The 22,910-nt window shown below is 48.1% G+C and overlaps 1 protein-coding gene and 1 long non-coding RNA gene across 3 annotated transcripts in view; one reads left to right on the forward strand and one right to left on the reverse strand.

The window, feature by feature from the left end:
- The window catches only part of TTLL1 (TTL family tubulin polyglutamylase complex subunit L1), a 123,060-nt gene that overhangs the window by 85,238 nt on the left and 14,912 nt on the right, over nt 1-22,910 (forward strand). The window contains exons 1-7 of one of the 2 annotated variants that reach the window (XM_075602802.1): nt 1,947-2,530; nt 8,804-8,920; nt 11,789-11,997; nt 13,502-13,682; nt 14,678-14,812; nt 17,259-17,367; nt 18,649-18,792. In XM_075602802.1, coding sequence (XP_075458917.1) covers nt 8,808-8,920; nt 11,789-11,997; nt 13,502-13,682; nt 14,678-14,812; nt 17,259-17,367; nt 18,649-18,792 — 891 coding nt within the window. In that variant the 5' untranslated portion in view covers nt 1,947-2,530; nt 8,804-8,807. Of the gene's footprint in view, nt 1-1,946; nt 2,531-8,803; nt 8,921-11,788; nt 11,998-13,501; nt 13,683-14,677; nt 14,813-17,258; nt 17,368-18,648; nt 18,793-22,910 lie in introns of those variants that run through there. The other variant, XM_075602801.1, reaches the window with a different exon arrangement.
- On the reverse strand, nt 51-1,745 carry LOC142494609 (uncharacterized). Its single transcript, XR_012801561.1, has 2 exons — nt 1,204-1,745; nt 51-661 (listed from the first exon to the last, which is right to left on the reverse strand). It is a non-coding gene; the product is annotated as an uncharacterized LOC142494609 (long non-coding RNA).

Raw genomic sequence — 22,910 nt, forward strand, 5'->3', positions numbered from 1 at the left:
AATTGTTTAATCTAAATCCCTACATGGATAATAAACACAGACAAAAAAAGTTAAATGAACAAGTATAAATATTTATTGAAATACATTGGTAACATAACTTTTTTTAAAACTTTAATTTTAACTGAAAACGTTATAGTTTGAAAATACATTTCTAGTTATTCGCCTCAAATTCGGCCACCGCTTCGAAAACAAGTTCTTGAATTTTTTGCCGCAGCCGAAGCTTTGACAATTTGTCCAGAGGCATGACATATGGAACCAAGCTTTTAAAGAACTCCAGTTCTTCGTTAGTAGTCATCATGGCTAGCATCAAACCGTATTTATTTTCTTCTATTTGGACCATTTTGCGCTATAAGTCTGTGTTGGAACGCTGCTTTTTAGGTGCAGGTTCCAGCATTGAAACTGAAGCAACAGGCTCTGAGCTCGGGTCATCGTCAACGAAGGACAACTCCACGAAGGTCGCTTCCGGGTTCTTCCAAATTTAAAGATGTTTTGGCTGGCAGCATTTGCTCCTTTAGAAAGCTCATCAATTCGAAATATGGCCACGTCGACGGTCCTTCACCGATGCTTGGTCCAGGGTCCCCTGAACGTGGTGGGTTGCACTTCTTCAGCTCCTGCCAGTAGCCATACCGAAGGTTCTTCCACTTCGCCTTTGCAATTGATGCTAAAAAAAAAAAAAATGGCATCAATTTTGATATAAAATACAATTGTTAAACATGCATTTTTTATTCTATGGATACTATCGATTGATGACACATGTATACAGGCGTATGGGTATGCTTTTGGCGGGAAAGACAAATACACATGTATACGCATACCTGGGGGGAAAATACATGTATACAGGCGTATGGGTATGCTTTTGGGGGGGAAGGCAAATACACATGTATACGCATAAAAGGGGGGAGAAATACTTACGTGATGTGTTCAGTAGCTGCGCTATCTCTTTCCAGAGCTTATCGTGGACATTTCTGTCATGATAAGTTCTGGAACGTTGGTTCCACAATGGATCTCTAAGGGAGTCCTCGTTGATCAAATCCTCAATAAGTGCTGGATCCATCACAGAAAACAAGTCACAGCACACAAGCACACAAGTCACAGCACACAAGCCACAGCACACAAGTCACAGCACAAATAAAAGCACAAGGCACACAGAAAAAGAATCACAAAAGTTTTACTTACATGTATCCATTTTTCTGCTTCACTTACCTGTGATTGGTTGTTGGCCGCCCACGTGACTTGCTCACCGCGGTCTGGAACAGAAATCCCGTCGGACGCAAATGCTGCCTCCTCAGCATGCCTGCTGATGCTCGCGTGAGCCCCCTCTAAAGACATCCTCATGGAGGATGCAGGGGCTCAGCGCGGAGCGTCAGCACTGCTTAGCGCGGCCTGTCCTATGGACTCGGCCTTATGGTGTCTTACAAGAGACAGTTCAGAGATCACCTTTGCTTCTTTACCTTGGTCTGCAATTGACTAGCATTATAAACATGCACTACAGACCTATACAAATACACACTGCAGAGAGGGATTCTGGGAAATGATACAACAACTGTGTGGACACACAAAAACAAAATATAAAATAAACGTAAAGGGAGGGTGCATACCATTCAAGGAACAACAGGACAGTCACTCCTATACTCCCAAAAAGTGAATATATATATCATCATTTATGTGAATCACTATCCGTATTTGAAGTGTGTGTGTGTGTGTGTGTGTGTATGCGTGTGCGTGCTGCGGTGGTGTGCCCTCTCTTCCTCTCCCCGGCTATTCCGATCACCCCCCTCCCTCTCCCTGGCTATTCCGATCACCCCCCGCCCCCCCTCTTTCCCTGGCTCTTCCGGTCACCTTACCCTCTCCCTGGCTATTCCGATCACCTTACCCTCTCCCTGGCTATTCCGATCACCTTACCCTCTCCCTGGCTATTCCGATCACCCCCCGCCCCCTTTCCCTGGCTCTTCCGGTCACCTTACCCTCTCCCTGGCTCTTCCGATCACCCCCCACTCTCTCCCCGGCTCTTCCGATCACCTTACCCTCTCCCTGGCTCTTCCGATCACCCTCCGCCCGCCCCACTTTCTCCCCGGCTCTTCCGGTCACCTTACCCTCTCCCTGGCTATTCCGATCACCCCCCGCCCCCCCCCTTTCCCTGGCTCTTCCGGTCACCATACCCTCTCCCTGGCTATTCCGATAACCCCCCGCCCCCTTTCCCTGGCTCTTCCGGTCACTTTACCCTCTCCCTGGCTCTTCCGATCACCCCCCACTCTCTCCCCGGCTCTTCCGATCACCTTACCCTCTCCCTGGCTCTTCCGATCGCCCCCCGCCCCCCCCCCTCTTTCCCTGGCTCTTCCGGTCACCTTACCCTCTCCCTGGCTATTCCGATCACCCCCCCCCCTCTTTCCCTGGCTCTTCCGGTCACCTTACCCTCTCCCTGGCTATTCCGTTCACACTCCCCCCCCCCCCCGGTTCTTCCGATCACAGCGTGCGTGTGCTGCCTCTGACTGCCATGCTTCTGCCGCCCGCAACCTGCACGCTGCTTGAGGTAGGGGAAGAAAGGGAGGAGGGAGATTCAAGGGGTGGTGTGATGGGGGGGTGATATGAGGGACATGCAGGTGGGGGGTGATGTGAGTGGCATGCAGGTGGGGGGTGATGTGAGTGGCATGCAGGTGGGGGGTGATGTGAGTGGCATGCAGGTGGGGGGGTGATGTGAGTAACATGCAGGTGGGGGGTGATGTGAGTGACATGCAGGTGGGGGGTGATGTGAGGGACATGGGGGTGATGTGAGTGACATGCAGGTGGGAGGTGATGTGAGTGACATGCAGGTGGGGGGTGATGTGAGTGACATGCAGGTGGGGGGTGATGTGAGTGGCATGCAGGTGGGGGGTGATGTGAGTGGCATGCAGGTGGGGGGGTGATGTGAGTGGCATGCAGGTGGGGGGTGATGTGAGTGGCATGCAGGTGGGGGGGTGATGTGAGTAACATGCAGGTGGGGGGTGATGTGAGGGACATGGGGGTGATGTGAGTGACATGCAGGTGGGAGGTGATGTGAGTGACATGCAGGTGGGGGGTGATGTGAGTGGCATGCAGGTGGGGGGTGATGTGAGTGGCATGCAGGTGGGGGGGTGATGTGAGTAACATGCAGGTGGGGGGTGATGTGAGTGACATGCAGGTGGGGGGTGATGTGAGGGACATGGGGGTGATGTGAGTGACATGCAGGTGGGAGGTGATGTGAGTGACATGCAGGTGGGGGGTGATGTGAGTGACATGCAGGTGGGGGTGATGTGAGTGGCATGCAGGTGGGGGGTGATGTGAGGGACATGCAGGTGGGGGGTGATGTGAGTGGCATGCAGGTGGGGGGTGATGTGAGTGGCATGCAGGTGGGGGGGTGATGTGAGTAACATGCAGGTGGGGGGTGATGTGAGTGACATGCAGGTGGGGGGTGATGTGAGGGACATGGGGGTGATGTGAGTGACATGCAGGTGGGAGGTGATGTGAGTGACATGCAGGTGGGGGGTGATGTGAGTGACATGCAGGTGGGGGGTGATGTGAGTGGCATGCAGGTGGGGGGTGATGTGAGGGACATGCAGGTGGGGGGTGATGTGGGGGGTGATGTGAGTGACATGCAGGTGGGGGGTGATGTGAGTGACATGAAGGTGGGGGGTGATGTGAGTGACATGAAGGTGGGGGGTGATGTGAGTGACATGCAGGTGGGGGGTGATGTGAGTGACATGAAGGTGGGGGGTTATGTGAGTGACATGCAGGTGGGGGGGTGATGTGAGTGACATGCAGGTGGGGGGTGATGTGAGTGACATGCAGGTGGGGGGTGATGTGAGTGGCATGCAGGTGGGGGGTGATGTGAGTGGCATGCAGGTGGGGGGGTGATGTGAGTGGCATGCAGGTGGGGGGTGATGTGAGTGGCATGCAGGTGGGGGGGTGATGTGAGTAACATGCAGGTGGGGGGTGATGTGAGGGACATGGGGGTGATGTGAGTGACATGCAGGTGGGAGGTGATGTGAGTGACATGCAGGTGGGGGGTGATGTGAGTGGCATGCAGGTGGGGGGTGATGTGAGTGGCATGCAGGTGGGGGGGTGATGTGAGTAACATGCAGGTGGGGGGTGATGTGAGTGACATGCAGGTGGGGGGTGATGTGAGGGACATGGGGGTGATGTGAGTGACATGCAGGTGGGAGGTGATGTGAGTGACATGCAGGTGGGGGGTGATGTGAGTGACATGCAGGTGGGGGGTGATGTGAGTGGCATGCAGGTGGGGGGTGATGTGAGGGACATGCAGGTGGGGGGTGATGTGAGTGGCATGCAGGTGGGGGGTGATGTGAGTGGCATGCAGGTGGGGGGGTGATGTGAGTAACATGCAGGTGGGGGGTGATGTGAGTGACATGCAGGTGGGGGGTGATGTGAGGGACATGGGGGTGATGTGAGTGACATGCAGGTGGGAGGTGATGTGAGTGACATGCAGGTGGGGGGTGATGTGAGTGACATGCAGGTGGGGGGTGATGTGAGTGGCATGCAGGTGGGGGGTGATGTGAGGGACATGCAGGTGGGGGGTGATGTGGGGGGTGATGTGAGTGACATGCAGGTGGGGGGTGATGTGAGTGACATGAAGGTGGGGGGTGATGTGAGTGACATGAAGGTGGGGGGTGATGTGAGTGACATGCAGGTGGGGGGTGATGTGAGTGACATGAAGGTGGGGGGTTATGTGAGTGACATGCAGGTGGGGGGGTGATGTGAGTGACATGCAGGTGGGGGGTGATGTGAGTGACATGCAGGTGGGGGGTGATGTGAGTGGCATGCAGGTGGGGGGTGATGTGAGGGACATGCAGGTGGGGGGGTGATGTGAGTGGCATGCAGGTGGGGGGTGATGTGAGTGACATGCAGGTGGGGGGGTGATGTGAGTGACATGCAGGTGGGGGGTGATGTGAGTGACATGCAGGTGGGGGGTGATGTGAGTGACATGCAGGTGGGGGGTGATGTGAGTGGCATGCAGGTGGGGGGGTGATGTGAGTAACATGCAGGTGGGGGGTGATGTGAGTGACATGCAGGTGGGGGGTGATGTGAGGGACATGGGGGTGATGTGAGTGACATGCAGGTGGGAGGTGATGTGAGTGACATGCAGGTGGGGGGTGATGTGAGTGACATGCAGGTGGGGGGTGATGTGAGTGGCATGCAGGTGGGGGGTGATGTGAGGGACATGCAGGTGGGGGGTGATGTGAGTGACATGCAGGTGGGGGGTGATGTGAGTGACATGAAGGTGGGGGGTTATGTGAGTGACATGCAGGTGGGGGGGTGATGTGAGTGACATGCAGGTGGGGGGTGATGTGAGTGACATGCAGGTGGGGGGTGATGTGAGTGACATGCAGGTGGGGGGGGTGATGTGAGTGACATGCAGGTGGGGGGTGATGTGAGTGACATGCAGGTGGGGGGTGATGTGAGTGACATGCAGGTGGGGGGTGATGTGAGTGACATGCAGGTGGGGGGTGATGTGAGTGACATGCAGGTGGGGGGTGATGTGAGTGACATGCAGGTGGGGGTGATGTGAGTGACATGCAGGTGGGGGGTGATGTGAGTGACATGCAGGTGGGGGGTGATGTGAGTGACATGCAGGTGGGGGGTGATGTGAGTGACATGCAGGTGGGGGGGGGGGTGATGTGAGGGACATGCAGGTGGGGGGTGATGTGAGTGACATGCAGGTGGGGGGTTATGTGAGTGACATGCAGGTGGGGGGGTGATGTGAGGGACATGCAGGTGGGGGGTGATGTGAGTGGCATGCAGGTGGGGGGTGATGTGAGGGACATGCAGGTGGGGGGTGATGTGAGTGGCATGCAGGTGGGGGGTGATGTGAGTGACATGCAGGTGGGGGGGTGATGTGAGTGACATGCAGGTGGGGGGTGATGTGAGTGACATGCAGGTGGGGGGTGATGTGAGTGACATGCAGGTGGGGGGTGATGTGAGTGGCATGCAGGTGGGGGGGTGATGTGAGTAACATGCAGGTGGGGGGTGATGTGAGTGACATGCAGGTGGGGGGTGATGTGAGGGACATGGGGGTGATGTGAGTGACATGCAGGTGGGAGGTGATGTGAGTGACATGCAGGTGGGGGGTGATGTGAGTGACATGCAGGTGGGGGGTGATGTGAGTGGCATGCAGGTGGGGGGTGATGTGAGGGACATGCAGGTGGGGGGTGATGTGGGGGGTGATGTGAGTGACATGCAGGTGGGGGGTGATGTGAGTGACATGAAGGTGGGGGGTTATGTGAGTGACATGCAGGTGGGGGGGTGATGTGAGTGACATGCAGGTGGGGGGTGATGTGAGTGACATGCAGGTGGGGGGTGATGTGAGTGACATGCAGGTGGGGGGTGATGTGAGTGACATGCAGGTGGGGGGGTGATGTGAGTGACATGCAGGTGGGGGGTGATGTGAGTGACATGCAGGTGGGGGGTGATGTGAGTGACATGCAGGTGGGGGGTGATGTGAGTGACATGCAGGTGGGGGGTGATGTGAGTGACATGCAGGTGGGGGGTGATGTGAGTGACATGCAGGTGGGGGTGATGTGAGTGACATGCAGGTGGGGGGTGATGTGAGTGACATGCAGGTGGGGGGTGATGTGAGTGACATGCAGGTGGGGGGTGATGTGAGTGACATGCAGGTGGGGGGGGGGGGTGATGTGAGGGACATGCAGGTGGGGGGTGATGTGAGTGACATGCAGGTGGGGGGTTATGTGAGTGACATGCAGGTGGGGGGGTGATGTGAGGGACATGCAGGTGGGGGGTGATGTGAAGGACATGCAGGTGGGGGGTGATGAGGGACATGCAGGTGGGGGGTGATGAGGGACATGCAGGTGGGGGGGTGATGAGGGACAAGCAGGTGGGGGGGTGATGTGAGTGACATGCAGGTGGGGGGTGATGTGAGTGACATGCAGGTGGGGGGTGATGTGAGTGACATGCAGGTGGGGGGGGGGTGATGTGAGGGACATGCAGGTGGGGGTGATGTGAGTGACATGCAGGTGGGGGGTTATGTGAGTGACATGCAGGTGGGGGGGTGATGTGAGGGACATGCAGGTGGGGGGTGATGTGAGGGACATGCAGGTGGGGGGTGATGTGAGTGACATGCAGGTGGGGTGTGATGTGAGGGACATGCAGGTGGGGGGTGATGAGGGACATGCAGGTGGGGGGTGATGAGGGACATGCAGGTGGGGGGGTGATGAGGGACATGCAGGTGGGGGGGTGATGAGGGACAAGCAGGTGGGGGGGTGATGAGGGACATGCAGGTGGGGGGGTGATGTGGGACATGCAGGTGGGGGGGTGATGTGAGGGACATGCAAGTGGGGGGGTGATGTGAGGTACATGGAGGTGGGGGGTGATGTGAGGGACATGCAGGTGAGAAGTGATATGAGGGAGATGCAGGGGGGGGGGTGATATGAGGGAGATGCAGGGGGGTGATATGAGGGGTGCTGGAGGAGATATGATTTTACCCGTGCGGCCCGATTTTTTAAAAATATAGGGGGGGGTCTTTTAAAAATGTATTGAGGCGTGTGGGTCTTTTAAAAATGTATTGGCGGGGGCATTTTTAATATGTATCGGCGGGGTGGGGTTACATGTATTTAGAGGGATGGGTTTTTTTGGTATGTATTTTGTGGGCGCACTAGTAAGAAAAAAATCAACTGACATTAAAGATTTTCTTTCTATAAAGCCTACTGTATTTATTTTGGTTACAAATGCATTATTTACATCAGTTATGCACGTATATGACGATTGCAGTACAGTACATGCATCGATAAGGGGAAAAAAAGGTAGTGCTTGACTTTAAGTACATTTTCACTTTACATACATGCTCCGGTCCCATTGCGTATGTTAAAGCGGGGTATGCCTGTAATTTGCTTGTTTGTGTCAAACTGGCAATACTGTACATCCATATTGCTAGTTTCTGGCAAATCTTTGCTCAGATGCAGCAATATTTTTCTATATTCTGGCAATTATTCGCCACTTTTAGGCAAATATTTGCCAGCTTCCAGCAAAAGAACGCATGACCTTTTAGCATACGAAATATGCATCTAAGATGCCAAGTTTTTTTCTTCTTGTGGCTACCATTTACTTGAAGCGATATGCTTCCTGTCTGAAAAGCTTCAGCACTGGCTGTTCTTAGACATTGCACGGTTTCTCACCTAAAGCTAAAATATAAAAGTGTATATCATGTAATAATATATAATTGTTCAATAGATGAACTAATATCGGTGATTATGTGTAATATAAAGATTATATACCCATTACCAGTGTTCGACAAACCTATACATTTGCACGCCCCGGGCGAGTGGATTTAACACCGTGGCGAGCTCCTATTGGCCCAAGCAGCACACGTGTGGTAGTAGGTGGCGAGTAGATTTTTTTGTGTGGCGAGTAGATTTTTTGGTGATTTGTCAACCACTGCCCATTACAATGGCAATGTTCCATTGTTACGGTGGGTATTATGTATGTATGTATGTATGTATGTCACTTTAGGATTTTGTTCCCAAGGAAACTTGTTTCAAATGTATCATCACACATGGAAAAACCATTATTAAATTTAGGAGTATTACAAAAAAAAAATATGACGCACAAACTAATATCAGGCGATAGGATTTAAGCCCAAATTTATCTTGCACAGTTTTTAATTTATATATATTTTTTTTCTTCCCGTTTACTTTTCATTTTGATTTCATTGTAAAATCGCCCAGTAACTCTGTTTTGGGAAATTGGGTAAGTGTGAAAATTCTATGTATTATTATTATTATTTCTAAAAATAAGTAACTTTTCCCATCCCCCCCAGGCTCATGGCAGGGAAACTGAAGTGGGTAACTGATATAGAGAAGTCAGTACTTATCAATAACTTTGAAAAGAGAGGATGGAGCCAAGTATCGGAAAGTGATGATTGGAACTTTTATTGGTAAGTTCATATTTGTGTTTGGATGTAACCGCTGCGCTATACCGAAGAGAAGTCGCCACACGGATTCTCTTTAATCGCAGTAAGGTGAGTCAAGGAATAGAGTAGGTGGCTTACAAGTTGGTATCTGACCAGTCTACCTGCAATATATACATCTTGCCGAGGGTATCCAGAATGTTAATATAAAGCTACCGATGGACCCCAGACTTCCCGACACTGTGCTCATTCCCTGTTTTCCACAATCATGGAGACGGTGAGAATGATTTTTGCCCTGAATGGCAGCTTCTGAGTATATGCTGTCAAATTTAGCTCTGAAGTCCGCTAAATAAAATTAAACCATGTTCAGCAAGAGACATTTAAAAAGCTAAATTCTGACCAGCGATAAAGAAAACTAGAATTCGAAAAGGACCCAAGTAAAAGGGAAGGAGGAGCAAATGCTTCAGTTAAAGTACCAATACTCCATTGGAACTGGAGGCGCTGAACGGCGCTATTTTAAACTCTTATTACATCCAAAATCCTTAGATATTTACCTTGTGCTTGTGTTTCTAGTCCCTCTTGGGATATAAATATGGCTGCTATCCAAGCCTCACTCCCACGGGCCAACAGAAAGCCACAGTGTCATCAGATCATCACATCGCAGCTTCCTATTGGATGACCCCAGCAGCCATCTTTTGGTTTTACTTCCATTTAACCAGCACATAAAAAGAATAAACGTATTTTGGGAACTGTGGGGTTCCCTGACCTAGGGATCGCGCGATTAAGCTACAGGGGAAGATCCTACGGGCTCTTACGTTCTAGGAATTAAATAATGGGGGCGTTGCTGCTTTAACCTTTTGAGTGCTGGAGGGGTTGTGCCACGGATCGGTCACATGACAGTCGGTATGCACTCTTAGGGCATGACATAGCCCACTAAGTCGTGGAGTGCCAGACCCCATGACCTATTGCAGGGGTGGCCATCTCCAGTCACCACGGGCCACCACCAGTTCAGGTTTTTAGGATATCCCTGCTTCAGCACAGGTGGCTGTTAACAGAGCCACTGATTGAGCCACCTGTGCTGAAGCAGGGGTATCTGACCTGTTGGTGACCCTTGAGGATTGGAGTTGGCCACCCCTGGCGTAGTGACTATGCATTGGGGAACCCAAAGGGTTAAGATATTGGGTGCCGAAAGCAATTAGAATTCTATATCTGAATTATAAAGGGCTGAGATCCACAACTTTGCCCACATTTCTTAGGCAACATTTTAGTTTTTTTTATCGCAGTGGAGTATCTTGTAGGACGGTCATTGATGATCTTTCTCTTTTCCATAATTGACCTCAACCCGTCCTTCCATTTCTCCATTGGGCTGGTAATGGGAAACCTCTATTTTACCATAAGCCTTAAGGAATATCTCTTGTCTCGCCCAATAATTAATTATAAAGCATCAACAAAGCTCACGTTTCTAGACGTTGAATAACTTAGATGTTTTTGAGGCAAGGAATGACTACATCTTCCGCATGCAAAGACCAGCATTGTTGAGTAAATAAGGCGTGTTTATTGTAACCTGGTCGCTGCCAAGTGTGGTTCCACCTGCGTGGCCAAGCAAACCAGGATTATTCTAACATAGGGGTGGGCGCAACTCCAGTCCTCAAGACTCCCCCCCCCCAACAGGTCAGGTTTTAAAGGATATCCGTTCTTCAGCACAGGTGGCTCAATCAGAGGTTCAGTCTTCGACTGAGCATCTGATTGAGCCACCTGTGCTGAAGCAGGGATATCCTTTAAAACCTGACCTGTTAGGGGCGCGGGGACGAGTTGAGAACCCCTGCCCTAAGAAACTTTCCAAGTATCTATGAAGATTGTCCGGTTTTATTTTTGTACAAATTGAGCTTTTTATTTGTGTCTTATCTTGAAAGGACTGGGCTTCATATCACCAAGATATGTCATAAATATGAAGGAAAAAAAAATACTTATTTTATTTATCTTTTCCCAGATTTCCCTAACAAACTTCATCCATTCATTAAAATAAATTCTAGATTGAATTGCTCCTGGCTCATTGAGTACGCTGATAGCTGTACTTGTATTTTGTGCAATACAGACACAACATTAGTGAAAACTGTTTACACCTGAATGTTTCAGGACTGAATGCAAAAGGTGCTCCCCATCATGACAAAGCAAAACTACACCCTAGCATAAAAATTCCCCCACAAAGGTTTTTCTGAAAGTACACGGATAACAAGTCTTTCTCCACAAAATGTCTGCCTGGGAATCCTTTTTGAAAATCGTGTAAATTTAATGAGCAAAATATCCGCTAACATCAGACCTTGCATCACAATTTCTCATATCAAGTTAGTGTAATCCTGTAAATAAATATTGAATGCTGGTGCCCTGTGTCTCCTGAGTACATTGATAACAGATCTGCATGGATTCACATACTGCTTTAGCCAATATAGGCCCCCGAAGTAGAAAGATTGTGTTAGGCACCTCCGTTTATTTAGGACTGAATGCAAAACGTACACATTATGATTGGGAAGGCAAAACTAGCCTCTAACATAACAATTCCCCCATGAAAATGTATCTTGTCTGAAAGTAGGTGCCTGCAGTAATTTAGCTATAGGTATGACATGTTTCCACCCCAAAGAAATCCGTCAGTGAATTTTTTGTTGTTGAAAACTTTGGTCTTCAGACTTTCCCCAGAATTTGACACTAACTTTGGCCTTTGCATCAAAATTCCTCCCACACGCTCTGTGTAATCATGGAAAGGTAACCCGAGTGTTATCGCCCTGGGTCCCATGAGTACACTGTTACCAGATATTTATAGTTTTTCTTACTGTTTTGGCAAAGCATAACGTTGCTTCTCGGAGTGCCAAGCTCACCCGCGGTTTGTCTTTTTTTCAGGATGAGCGTGCAAACCATTCGAAACTGCTTCAGCGTGGAGACCGGATACCGTCTCTCCGACGACCAACTCGTCAATCATTTCCCCAACCATTACGAGCTGACGAGAAAAGACTTGATGGTGAAGAACATCAAAAGATACCGGAAAGAGCAAGAGAAAGAAGGCAGCCCCGTCGCAGAGAAAGATGAGAACGGAAAATATGTCTACTTGGGTATGTGGTGCACTTGTAGCATTTATTTTTTATTTTTAAACAACTCTGAGATTTTTTTAATGTAACAAGCATTTTTGTTTCTATAGCAACCATTTACAAAGTCACATCCCCTTCCTCTTCTGAAACAGGCTCTGGCACACCCATTTTTGAGCCCTACCCTCTCTCTAGCAGTGCACCAATTGTATCTAGTGACTGCCTGGTCACATGATCTTCCACATAGAACTTTGCATTTTTGGTCCTCTTCTGCTGCACTGACAGCCATTTAGTGAACCCCAAAGCCGAATCACCGCCGATCGATCGGCAACTTAACTAATTACTTATCATTCTGTGGATTGTATTGATGCGCATATTAAAGGGGGGGGGGGGGAACCAGCACCTTGGACAGCTGCTTTAACAGTAATATCCATAGAACAGAGCACTACTTCTACTGAAGAAACTGTCACGAGTGCACATCCAAACGAAACCACACGCAGGGAGGGTTTGTAAATCCAATTAAAGATTGGGGGGAGGGGGGAAGCATGGAACGCCACTGGTCTTGATTGAAAAAATGCAAAAGTGATTGAGGAGATACGTTTAAGAACATTTATTTTGAATTTTTTCAAATTAAGACCAGTGGAGTCCCGTGCTTTTTTTATCTTGACTTTAACAGTGATAGCCAACATAAGGTACTGTATTATGACAATGGGGGTAATTCACCATGCTTGGAAGTAGCCATTCGCACTCTTATTCAGGTTAATGGGGGCGTTTTCGATCGGCCCCTATACAGCGTACTGAAGTGCCCCCTATAAAAAACACACGTGTGGCATCAAACATATCTAAAAGTTACCAGGAACAAGTCACAAACCGGTAGGTATGTTTCAAAATCCGCAATCAATGTTAAAAGTGTTTAGAAATAAGAGCCATATTTACTAAGTGGTGCTAAGCCGTAAAGTGACTTGTGGTCCAATCTAGTGAATGAGCAGTAAGGCGCCGCATGACAGCGCCGCGTGGCCTCGGCATCCCATGCACGGTGTGGCACTCCTTTCCATCGCTGAGTGAGGGTGCCTGCCTCGTCTCCTGGACCTGCTAACACACTCTAACGGGGCGTCCAACTCCAGTCCTCAAGGGCCACCAACAGGCCAGGTTTTAAGGATATCCCTGCTTCAGCACAGGTGGCTTAATCTTCGACTGAGCCACCTGTGCTGAAGCAGGGATAACCTGAAAACCTGACCTGTTGGTGGCCCTTGATGACTGGAGTTGGACACCCCTTCTTTATAGGGAAACTCTAAAAAGACATCATTGGAATTCCAATTTCCTTAGGATTACGGGCCATTTCTACTAAATAGTGCTGTTACAAATGACGCCTTTCAGCACCTGAAGATCCCTTGGGTCGATTCATTTGAATGGACTGTATGGTGCGTTTCAGTACAAAAGGTGCCCTACTGTAGCACCGCTTGGTAAATATGGCCCCTCGTTATAAAAAATAATAAAATACATCGTTTGCGTTTCCCTTTTTCCCGCGCAGATTTTGTACCCGTCACTTTTATGCTTCCGGCGGATTATAACCTCTTCGTGGAAGAATTCCGGAAGAATCCTTCCAGCACCTGGATCATGAAACCGTGCGGGAAAGCGCAAGGCAAAGGGATCTTTCTCATCAACAAGCTCTCCCAGATTAAGAAGTGGTCCAGGGACAGCAAAACCTCATCGTGAGTGCGACCAACGCGCCGCCGTGAGACCCGGCTTCAAATGCGCGGCTGTGCGAATGTGTTCTGCAAATGTATCATGGTCATCGGTTTCACACTTTGTAATCTTCCCGAATCCCCCTCCAAACCGCAGCACAGAAAGCTCTGCTGCTGGGAGTCATTCTGCTTCTAGGTATTATTAGAGATTGTAGGTCCATAAGATCACAAACCCGGCGCGCGTTTTGCATATTTGTACTACTTATTATTTTTGAGGTTTGAGCGGCTAAAAAAAATAAAATAAAAAAAATACACACACACACACACACACATACACACACACACATACACACACATACATACACACACACACATACATACATATACACACATACATATACACACATACATACATACACACATACATACACACACTCTCAGTATCACATTACAATGTTGTAGCAAAGGAGGGAGAGCGAGTAGGTGGTATGATGGAGCAGGGGTGCTCAGCCCTAGTACTCCAGCCCCACCCCACCAGATCAGGATATCCCAGCTTCAGCACAAGGGGCTCAATCAGAGGCTCTGATTGAGCCCCCTGTGCTGAAGCAGGGACTGATTGAGCCACCTGTGCTGAAGCAGGAATAAACCTGACCTGTTGGGGTGGCTTGAGTACTGGAGTTCAGCACCCCTGTGATAGAGGTTGGAAAGCTTGTAACATCTCAACTACTTGTTGGTCCAATAAAAGGTATCACACCCCCTACTCCCTCTCCCTCCTGTGTTACTACATGGAAGAAAGGACCAGCAGGGCCCCCCCCCCCCCCCCGCCCTAATTACAATGTCGTGTCTTTTTGGGGTGTTACCATGATTTTCTGTAACTTGTACTTTAAGTGACTGAAACATAGTGTGGGCATAGCCACTCAGGGTGACGGAGAATTCCCTGGAAGGAGCATTGCTCTGTGTAGTATCTGTGTAGTATCTGTGTCTGTGCAGAACCTAACCTCTGAGATGTCCTGTTTTTATAGGTTTGTTTCCCAGTCTTCTAAAGAAGCTTACGTGATCTCCCTGTACATTGACAATCCCCTGCTGATCGGAGGGAAGAAGTTTGACCTGCGCTTGTATGTGCTAGTGACTACGTATCGGCCTCTCAAGTGTTACATGTAAGACGTTTTCACTCTGGCAGGAGGGAGGGTGAAGCGGCCGTGCCAGTTTCTGCGCAGCGTCAGGGTAGTCAGCACTAAAGCCGGGATTCATGAAGCCGCGAGGTGAGTATCGTACCGGATCCGGCGGTGCGTGAATGGTTGTTACCGCCATATCGGGGTACAATACCTTGCGTTGCGGCTTCATGAAGCCCAGCCTTTACTAAGCTAGAATAAGCTGCATAAGCTGCAAGGTGTATTCTTGCTCAGGGGGGCGCGAGATTTAAATTAAATGCCGGGGGGCCGCACGAGGCCACTGCAACCTCCTACTTACCGAGATTCAGCCGGGTTCGGGGCACGTGACCATGGCAAGGCGGTGTCAAATGACGCAGCGGGGGTCACGTGACGACACGGTTGCCATGGTAACGTGACGTCAAAAGATGCAGCGGGTCACACGACCCCACGTCGTCATTTGACGCCGCACCAAGGTAAAGTGGGGGGGGGGGGCGGGAGAGACAACGGAGGAGAGCAGGCAGGGGGGGGTGCAGCAAGAAAAGTTTGCGCACCCCTGTTCTAGCTTATCACCTCTTACGTAATATGTCCCTATATCCGGACTCATTACCTGCAGCATGCAGAGCACCAAAATATCATCATGGTGACTGAACTGGAGAGGTGTCCTGCTCTACTATGTATAGGTGGGGTACAGGCAGGGGCGCACTTTGACCCGAGCGATGTCACGTTTAAGAGGCCCCAAAAACTGAGAAATAGATTTATTAATCTCACTGAATATAAACATGAAACTGAAATGAATGAAAGCATTATACGGGGAGAGGGGGAGAGGGGGACTGACGTGAGCAGCAGTGTTCAGCTGCAAAGTTTGTCACTTTCGATGCACATGATGCTTGGGGTCTTATTAGAAGGAAAATGTCCATATTTACAGAGAATCTGCTTTTTCCCAGATCTTCTTTACTTTTCATCCCATGAGACCCCTCATAGTGTGAGGCCCTCAGCTGCAGCTGAGTTTGCGTATGTGTAAGTCTGGCACTGCGTACTTGGAGAGACTTTTTGAGTAGTGGCTAAGCAGGGGGCAGGAGCTGGAAGCGTGTTGTGTGCCCGCGCTCTCATTCCATGGTGATTGGGTGCAGTTAGACGTGTTTGGGTTGCCACCTACTTCCCTTCAAAGTTCCTGTCCCCCGCGGCGGATTGCCACACCCGCTGCCCTTGGTCACTTGCCTGGGTCTGCCGCCCTGCTTCTCCTTCCCAATCCAGCGTCAAATGACGCCGCTGACATAACGGCGCACAGCGTCGCGTTGCCATGGTAACACGGCGTCACGGCAACGAGACGCCGTGTGACATCCGCGACGTCATTTGACGCTCGATTTTGAAGCAGGGCGGCAGATCAGGGGCGGCCGGCACAGGTAAGTAAGTGCTTTCCCATTAGGTCCGATTGGCCGGAGAGCGCGGCAAATGCGAATGGAGGCGGACATTTTTGCCTAACGGGAAATCTGACACTGCCGGTCCCATGTAATAGGTTGTGATGGATATGCAATAAAGTAAAAGCAGTTACACAAGAGCATCACTGTCAATCCATGGGCTTCATTTTATATTAAGGCTCAAACAAATGGCAAATACCAGTGTTATAGCGTATAATCTATCTTGTTTTAATAATAATTGTTGTTTACTTGGATAGTGCTGACAGTGTATGTAGCGCTGTACATAGAATTCTTGCAGACACAACCCTTCCCCATAGAGCTTACAATCTACTTTTTAGAGGCACAGGGAGATAAAGTGACCTGTGCAAGGTCACAAGGAGCTGACACTGGGATTGATCCAGGTTCCCCTGATTCACACTTGTTGTCAGAGCCTCTATTCCCCGAGCCTCCGCTCCCGAGCCTCCGCTCCCCGAGCCTCCGCTCCCCGAGCCTCCGCTCCCCGAGCCTCCGCTCCCCGAGCCTCCGCTCCCCGAGCCTCCGCTCCCCGAGCCTCTGCTCCCCGAGCCTCCGCTCCCTTCAACAGTACAAGTTAAAAGAAAAAGAAACTGTAACAAAGGATTTATGAGACTGTTCAGAAACAGTGGAAATTATGTATATTTGTCATTTATATTTTGCCAACTATATAACAAACATTCGCTACGTGCAGCTGGAACACAATAATGGCATTAAATATAAAAGTGTGTGTATATAGGAAGAATTTATCTTTGCACCAAAGAATTTACAATCTGACCCCTTGTAAATATGTTTCCCAATATTTATATTCATAACTGATAACTGCCCCTAATGAAGTAGTAATCCCAATAAAGGGAATAGATTAAATGTATTAAAAAGGAAACAGTAAGGGCGCATTGAATTATAGAACTGTTCATTTTAAATGGGCGTATCTTAAATCCCGTTCTCATGCAGTGAATTCTGCGGCGTGCACGTATACTTAAATGTGTCTGTCATATTGATGTAAAACTTTCTGTTTCAAGGTACAAACTTGGATTTTGCCGTTTCTGCACAGTTAAATACACGCCAAGCACAAGTGAGCTGGACAATATGTTTGTGCATCTCACCAACGTTGCCATTCAGAAGCATGGGGTAAGCACGGCTTTGCACTATACATAATACACAATTACATGCAGCTCCACTTACAACACAATGGTATCTTGTGCAAAGTCCCTTCTCTCTCCTTCTTTGTCCTTTCTTCGTCCCGTGCTACTTTCTGAGATGTTCTGACTGTTCTCTATTTTGGAGAAATTGTGTCCGCCAGCATCAGTAACCGTTCTCTAACAGCGAGAAAGTGTCGCCCTGACTCTTTCAGAAAAAGTTGTCAAATAGTCAGGCCAGTGAATAAGGGGACACCTAGATATTTAAAGTTCCCATTATTAAAGCAGTATTGCTTTACTTGCATTGAGCGCTCTCGTCTTACATTTTCCAACACTGTGTTTTTTGTTTTTTTAAACCACTGCTTTTTTCAAGAGATATAGTTGTTAGAAATATTAAGCACTTCTCAAATGCTAAAACTTAAGAGAATTCTGATTGTAAGCATTTGTATTGAAAAGCAGGACATGCTCAGGGGTCAAGATACTAGCATTATATGCTATGGCAGTGATTTTCAACCGGGGCAGCCAGGGGGGAGAGGTGAGAGCTGGGATAACTCTCCCAGCCGCCCCAGGCAGCCGCCCAGCCACTGCTATCCTTCCTCTCCCTGCTCCTGCGGGCGCCGGAAGTCGCGTCAACTTCCAGCTGACCGGAGGGAGAGGAAGGATCGGGGTAAGAGCACGCTGTCAGCTCACTTAAAGTGTCTGTGTGTCTGTGTGTGTGTTTAAGTGAGAGGGAGAGAGTGTGTGTATAGATGTGTGAGGGGGAGCGAGGCGAGGGTTGGGGTTTGCCAGAATTTTACAATCGAATTCTGAGGTTCCTTCAACAACAAAAAGGTTGAAGACCACTGGTCTATGGTAAGACTCCTCTAAGTTATGTAACGGGACAGGGAGAATGCTGTATATTCAAAAGGCAGCTGGTCCTGCATTAGAAATTCAAAAAGCAAAGTTTATTTTGATCGACGTTTCGGTCCAAACCGTGCACCTTTTCCAAGATGAGAAATGTCAAAATAGACTTTTTGCTTTTTTGACTTCGGAATACAAATCCACGCGAGTGCTGTATTTTGTAGACGCAGCATTCACCATCGCTTGGTGGGACCTCTCCTGGTTTGTGAGAGCACCCGTGTCAGTATTCCCAGCGTGAGTGCACCTACACAGGATCTAGTTACGGGGGATGTGAAATCATACATTATTATTATTATTATTATTATTATTATTATTCAAGCAAGTCTATTGCAGGATTGCGAAGTTACGGTGTGTTTTTCCCCCCTATGATTAGGATGATTACAACCACATCCACGGTGGGAAGTGGACAGTGAGTAACTTGCGCTTGTACCTGGAGAGCACGAGCGGCAGGGAAGTCACCAGCAAACTGTTTGATGAGATCCATTGGATAATCGTACAGTCGCTGAAGTCGGTCGCGGTGAGTGGTCTGTACTTGTGTCCTGGCTGCTGCAGGATTTATACACACTCCTAGTCGGGAAACTCAGAGCATCCTACATTCCTTCACTCAAAATCCAACTAACCGTGCTCGAGGCGGAAATCCATGTAAAGAATAGCTACATCTCCTTCACTTAGGGTCGCCAGGTGTCCGGTATTGAACCGGACTGTCCTGTATTTGGACACACTGTCCAGTAAAAAATTAGAGGTAATACTGGACAGGTATGTGTATACGTATTACCTCTCTGGACATGTATGTGTCTGGTATTACCTCTCTGGACATGTATGTGTCTGGTATTACCTCTCTGGACATGTATGTGTCTGGTATTACCTCTCTGGACATGTATGTGTCTGGTATTACCTCTCTGGACATAGTGACCTGATCGGCTTGGGGGGCCGTGAGTTTTCCCTGAGCAGGGCTGTGGCAAGGGGCCTGGGCAGCTTCCTCCATGCTGATTGGCTGCATTAGGCCAAACTCAGACTGGCTGCTACATCCGCGCCTCCGCCGCGCACTCCTGCAGTCCAGCGATTTGTGCTCAAACTGCAGGACTTGGGTCGCGGCGTTTGGGGGCGTGGGGGCGTGACGAACACGTCACGGAGCTGTTTCGCCTTTATTGGCTGAACCAGCTGACGCGACTGCAGCCCCAAATTTCAATTTGGGTTGTGGCGGCAAAATGTCGCAGCGTCAACGCTGTAGTTTGCCGCCACAAGCAGTTTCTAGTGTGACAACTGTCATCTACTAGTCTCAAAGAGTGACGATCGCCTGACTGAGCGAGGCCTTACCCAGCAGCAGCCAATCAGGAGGAGGTGTCAGAAGCCTGGGGGTGGGGCGAAGGAGAGGAGGAAACAGCATGAGCAGATTGGGATTTGTGTGTCCAGCATGTCACACCTTTCACCATTTTGTACCGTTTTTTTTAAGAAGCCACCTGGCAACCCTATTCGTGTGTATGGTGCAAGGATAATATTTAGTCGCATTGACCTGGGTGTTCAGAGTATAAGTTCATAAATGCCTTTCCATTAATATACTGTTTTTTGGCCTTTTGATTGATATGCTGACTTCAATTCAGGAAGCTTCTATTTGAAACAGTTATTACTTTGTGCACCTAGAGTTCTCTTTTTACTGCACACCGTTGGATTAAACTATGTTTTCTTAAGTCTCTATGAATTAAGTATATCTCGCTGTTCCGGAAGCATTCTCTCCAAACAGGAAGAAGAATCGCAGGACACGGTGTAACCTCCGGAAACTGGATTTAATCGCCTGGTATACTCCTCTTAGGGATATTCAAAATGTAGCTCATGATTTTTGAAAACTATGCCAAAATGTTTAAAGATATTTTTATTATTATTAGAAAGAGGAAACTGTAGTACTCAGTCTCACCGCTTTGATTTTATATTTTGAGAAACATCCATATCCTGAGACCGAAATATCTCTTTGAATAAATACTACTAAAGCTGAAGGCCACGTGAGTGCTGCATTTTGTTCTTTCTGTACGTTTCGTGGTCCAGGCTCTGTGGGCAGCCACGGCAGTATTGTATACAGCTGTTTAGCATGAGTGCCCCTGTTTATATTCTTATTTTGTATTAATAAAAAAATAGACCGAATATGCACTCGCCTTGAGTTGTATAATGTCTGATGGAGGTGCTAGGATCCTGCATCCATACCGCTGAATGCATACAATACAACTATAAAATAAAACCCATACGGGATCAGCACGTAGAACATAAATACGAGAAAATGATAGTCACATTTTCCTTTCTGTCTCACCAAGTTTCTCCTTTTTAATGTATCCAAAAAAAAGCAGCAATACAGAAAGATCAGAACACACAGGGAGAGGAAACTTTAGCAGACACGCAGTTACATGGGCAAACTAAAGCAAAGTTTCAAGGCCCCTTCGTCAGGCGTTCTTATTCTATATTAAGAAATGTCGTGGTGTTAGGCGACCATGACGAATGCTCTTAGTGGTTAAACATCTACACCCTCGATTTGCTTACAAACGATGAGCTTGTTGGTCCCACAAGATTTTGAGTACGGAGATCTCCTATTGCTGCTGCTTGTTAAGAGTGAACCTCTGTGGCACCTCATTGGTTACACACTCACTCTCTCTCAGAAGCTTAAAACCAAGAGACCATGGTGTAGTATATTTTATTCAACAAAAGGGTTAACATGATATAAGTAATGCGCTCCCAAACAAGTGTGTTTATAGTCTGCTTATCTGTGGAGTGGTGAGTGCTACCTTTCTGTCGGCTGGCTTCTCTCTCTCAGCTTGGCGGGGTTCCCTCACCGGCAGTGCTAGATAACGTGATTACGGAAGCCGACCTGGCTGGACCTAGTTCACTCTCGCACTGCACCTCAGGCTCTACGCGTTTCACAGCGCTTAGTTTGATTGCATAGTTTTAGAAGATGTTGAGTATACCAGGCGGTGAAATCCAGTTGCCGGATGTTAGTGTCGATCAGCAAAGTTCCTGCTTCCCAGGATTCACTAAATGGCTGCCTATTCATTTCGATAAATCCTACAGTCAGTGTAACTCAGCAGCTACAATGTATTCTTATATTATGGGCAACAAATGATCACAAACAGGAAAGTGTTGCAAAGATCTTGCTGGGGAGGTGGGCTTAAACCTGCTATAGAGATCAAAGGATGCTCAGTGTATTAAAACTCATTAAAAATGCCATTAAGAATTGAATAATAAAAAAAACAAAATGCAGTCAGTATCTAATACTACAGAACTGATTTATTTCCAAAAAACCGTTGAATATTGCTTGGGTTTGCTCCTTTTTAATATGCTTTCAAATATATTATATGTCAAAATAAAATAAAGTACACATTGACTGACTAACATATGTAAATAGTTTCAGGATAACCATGACATTAAAATCATGGCTACGTGGGGCACAATATTTTGTCCTGTTTTGTTTTCGAAGCTGGCAGCAGGTGGCGCTATTGGAGCAAAGTCTTGTCTGATCACAGAGTTGGTATATCATGTGGTCTGAGGCCTGGATACAATTTTTGCAGACCGCTTATTAAGTGGTTAATGCGAAACTGTATTTAAAACATAATTACTTGCTATTGAAGTAGTATGGCTATCCACACACTTACTGCGCTGTCCAGCACTAGACTCCACGGATTCCTGCAAGGTGACCCATGGACCAAAATCCGTGAGATTGTGGGGTTCTGCACCACAAAAATTGTATTTTAATGGAAATATTTTGAGTCTTTACTGAAGTCTGAGGCGTCTTATGATAAAAATCAGTGAGACTCACAGAAAATAAGTCAGAGTTGATATGTCTGTGCCTGATCAAAAGGGCTTTTATGTGTTATGCGAAGAATAATTATTGCTAAAGTGACAGAGAACAGTTTTTAGGAAATGTAAAAATGTGTCTCTCTCTCTCTCTCTCTCTCTCTCTCTCTCTCTCTCTCTCTCTCTCTCTCTCTCTCTCTCTCTCTCTCTCTCTCTCTCTCTCTCTCTCTCTCTCTCTCTCTCTCTCTCTCTCTCTCTCTCTCTCTCTCTCTCTCTTTTATATATATATATATATATATATATATATATATATATATATATGTACATAGCGCGTCACAGCAGTAACACACGTGACATAATAATTTAACACATAATGGGAATAAGCGCTGGAGAAATAAAACTAACAATAGGAAAAGGCATCCCTGCCCCGAAGAGCTTACACTCTAAAATATATTGTATTTATGTTTTCTAATGACCAACACAACTCCTATAATTGCTGTATGTGTGTACACACACATACACACAGGTTTTGCTACTTTCTTTTGTGGTGTACTTTAGTACTGTTGCGTAGTGCATGCAGTATGCTAGACTATAAAACAGTATGGGAATAATCCGGCCCTGTCTTCGGGAGCCGCCCATATGGAGCCTGAATGGATGGAAACGCTTTACCAAAGTCGGTTTCAAACCCTAGTTTCTGTTGTCACAGCCTCGTTGCGTTCCCCCCAATGCGTTGTCCGTGCGATTTGTATTCTAGGTGAGTGTAGGAAATGCAATAACCGGTCTTTGTTTCTAATATAGAGCATTGAAAACATGCCGGGAATCGCGAACCAAGGGCAAGTCGACTAAAACAATGTAACTGGG

Source organism: Ascaphus truei, chromosome 5, assembly GCF_040206685.1.
Source record: "Ascaphus truei isolate aAscTru1 chromosome 5, aAscTru1.hap1, whole genome shotgun sequence".
In the NCBI taxonomy this organism is placed as follows: domain Eukaryota; kingdom Metazoa; phylum Chordata; class Amphibia; order Anura; family Ascaphidae; genus Ascaphus; species Ascaphus truei.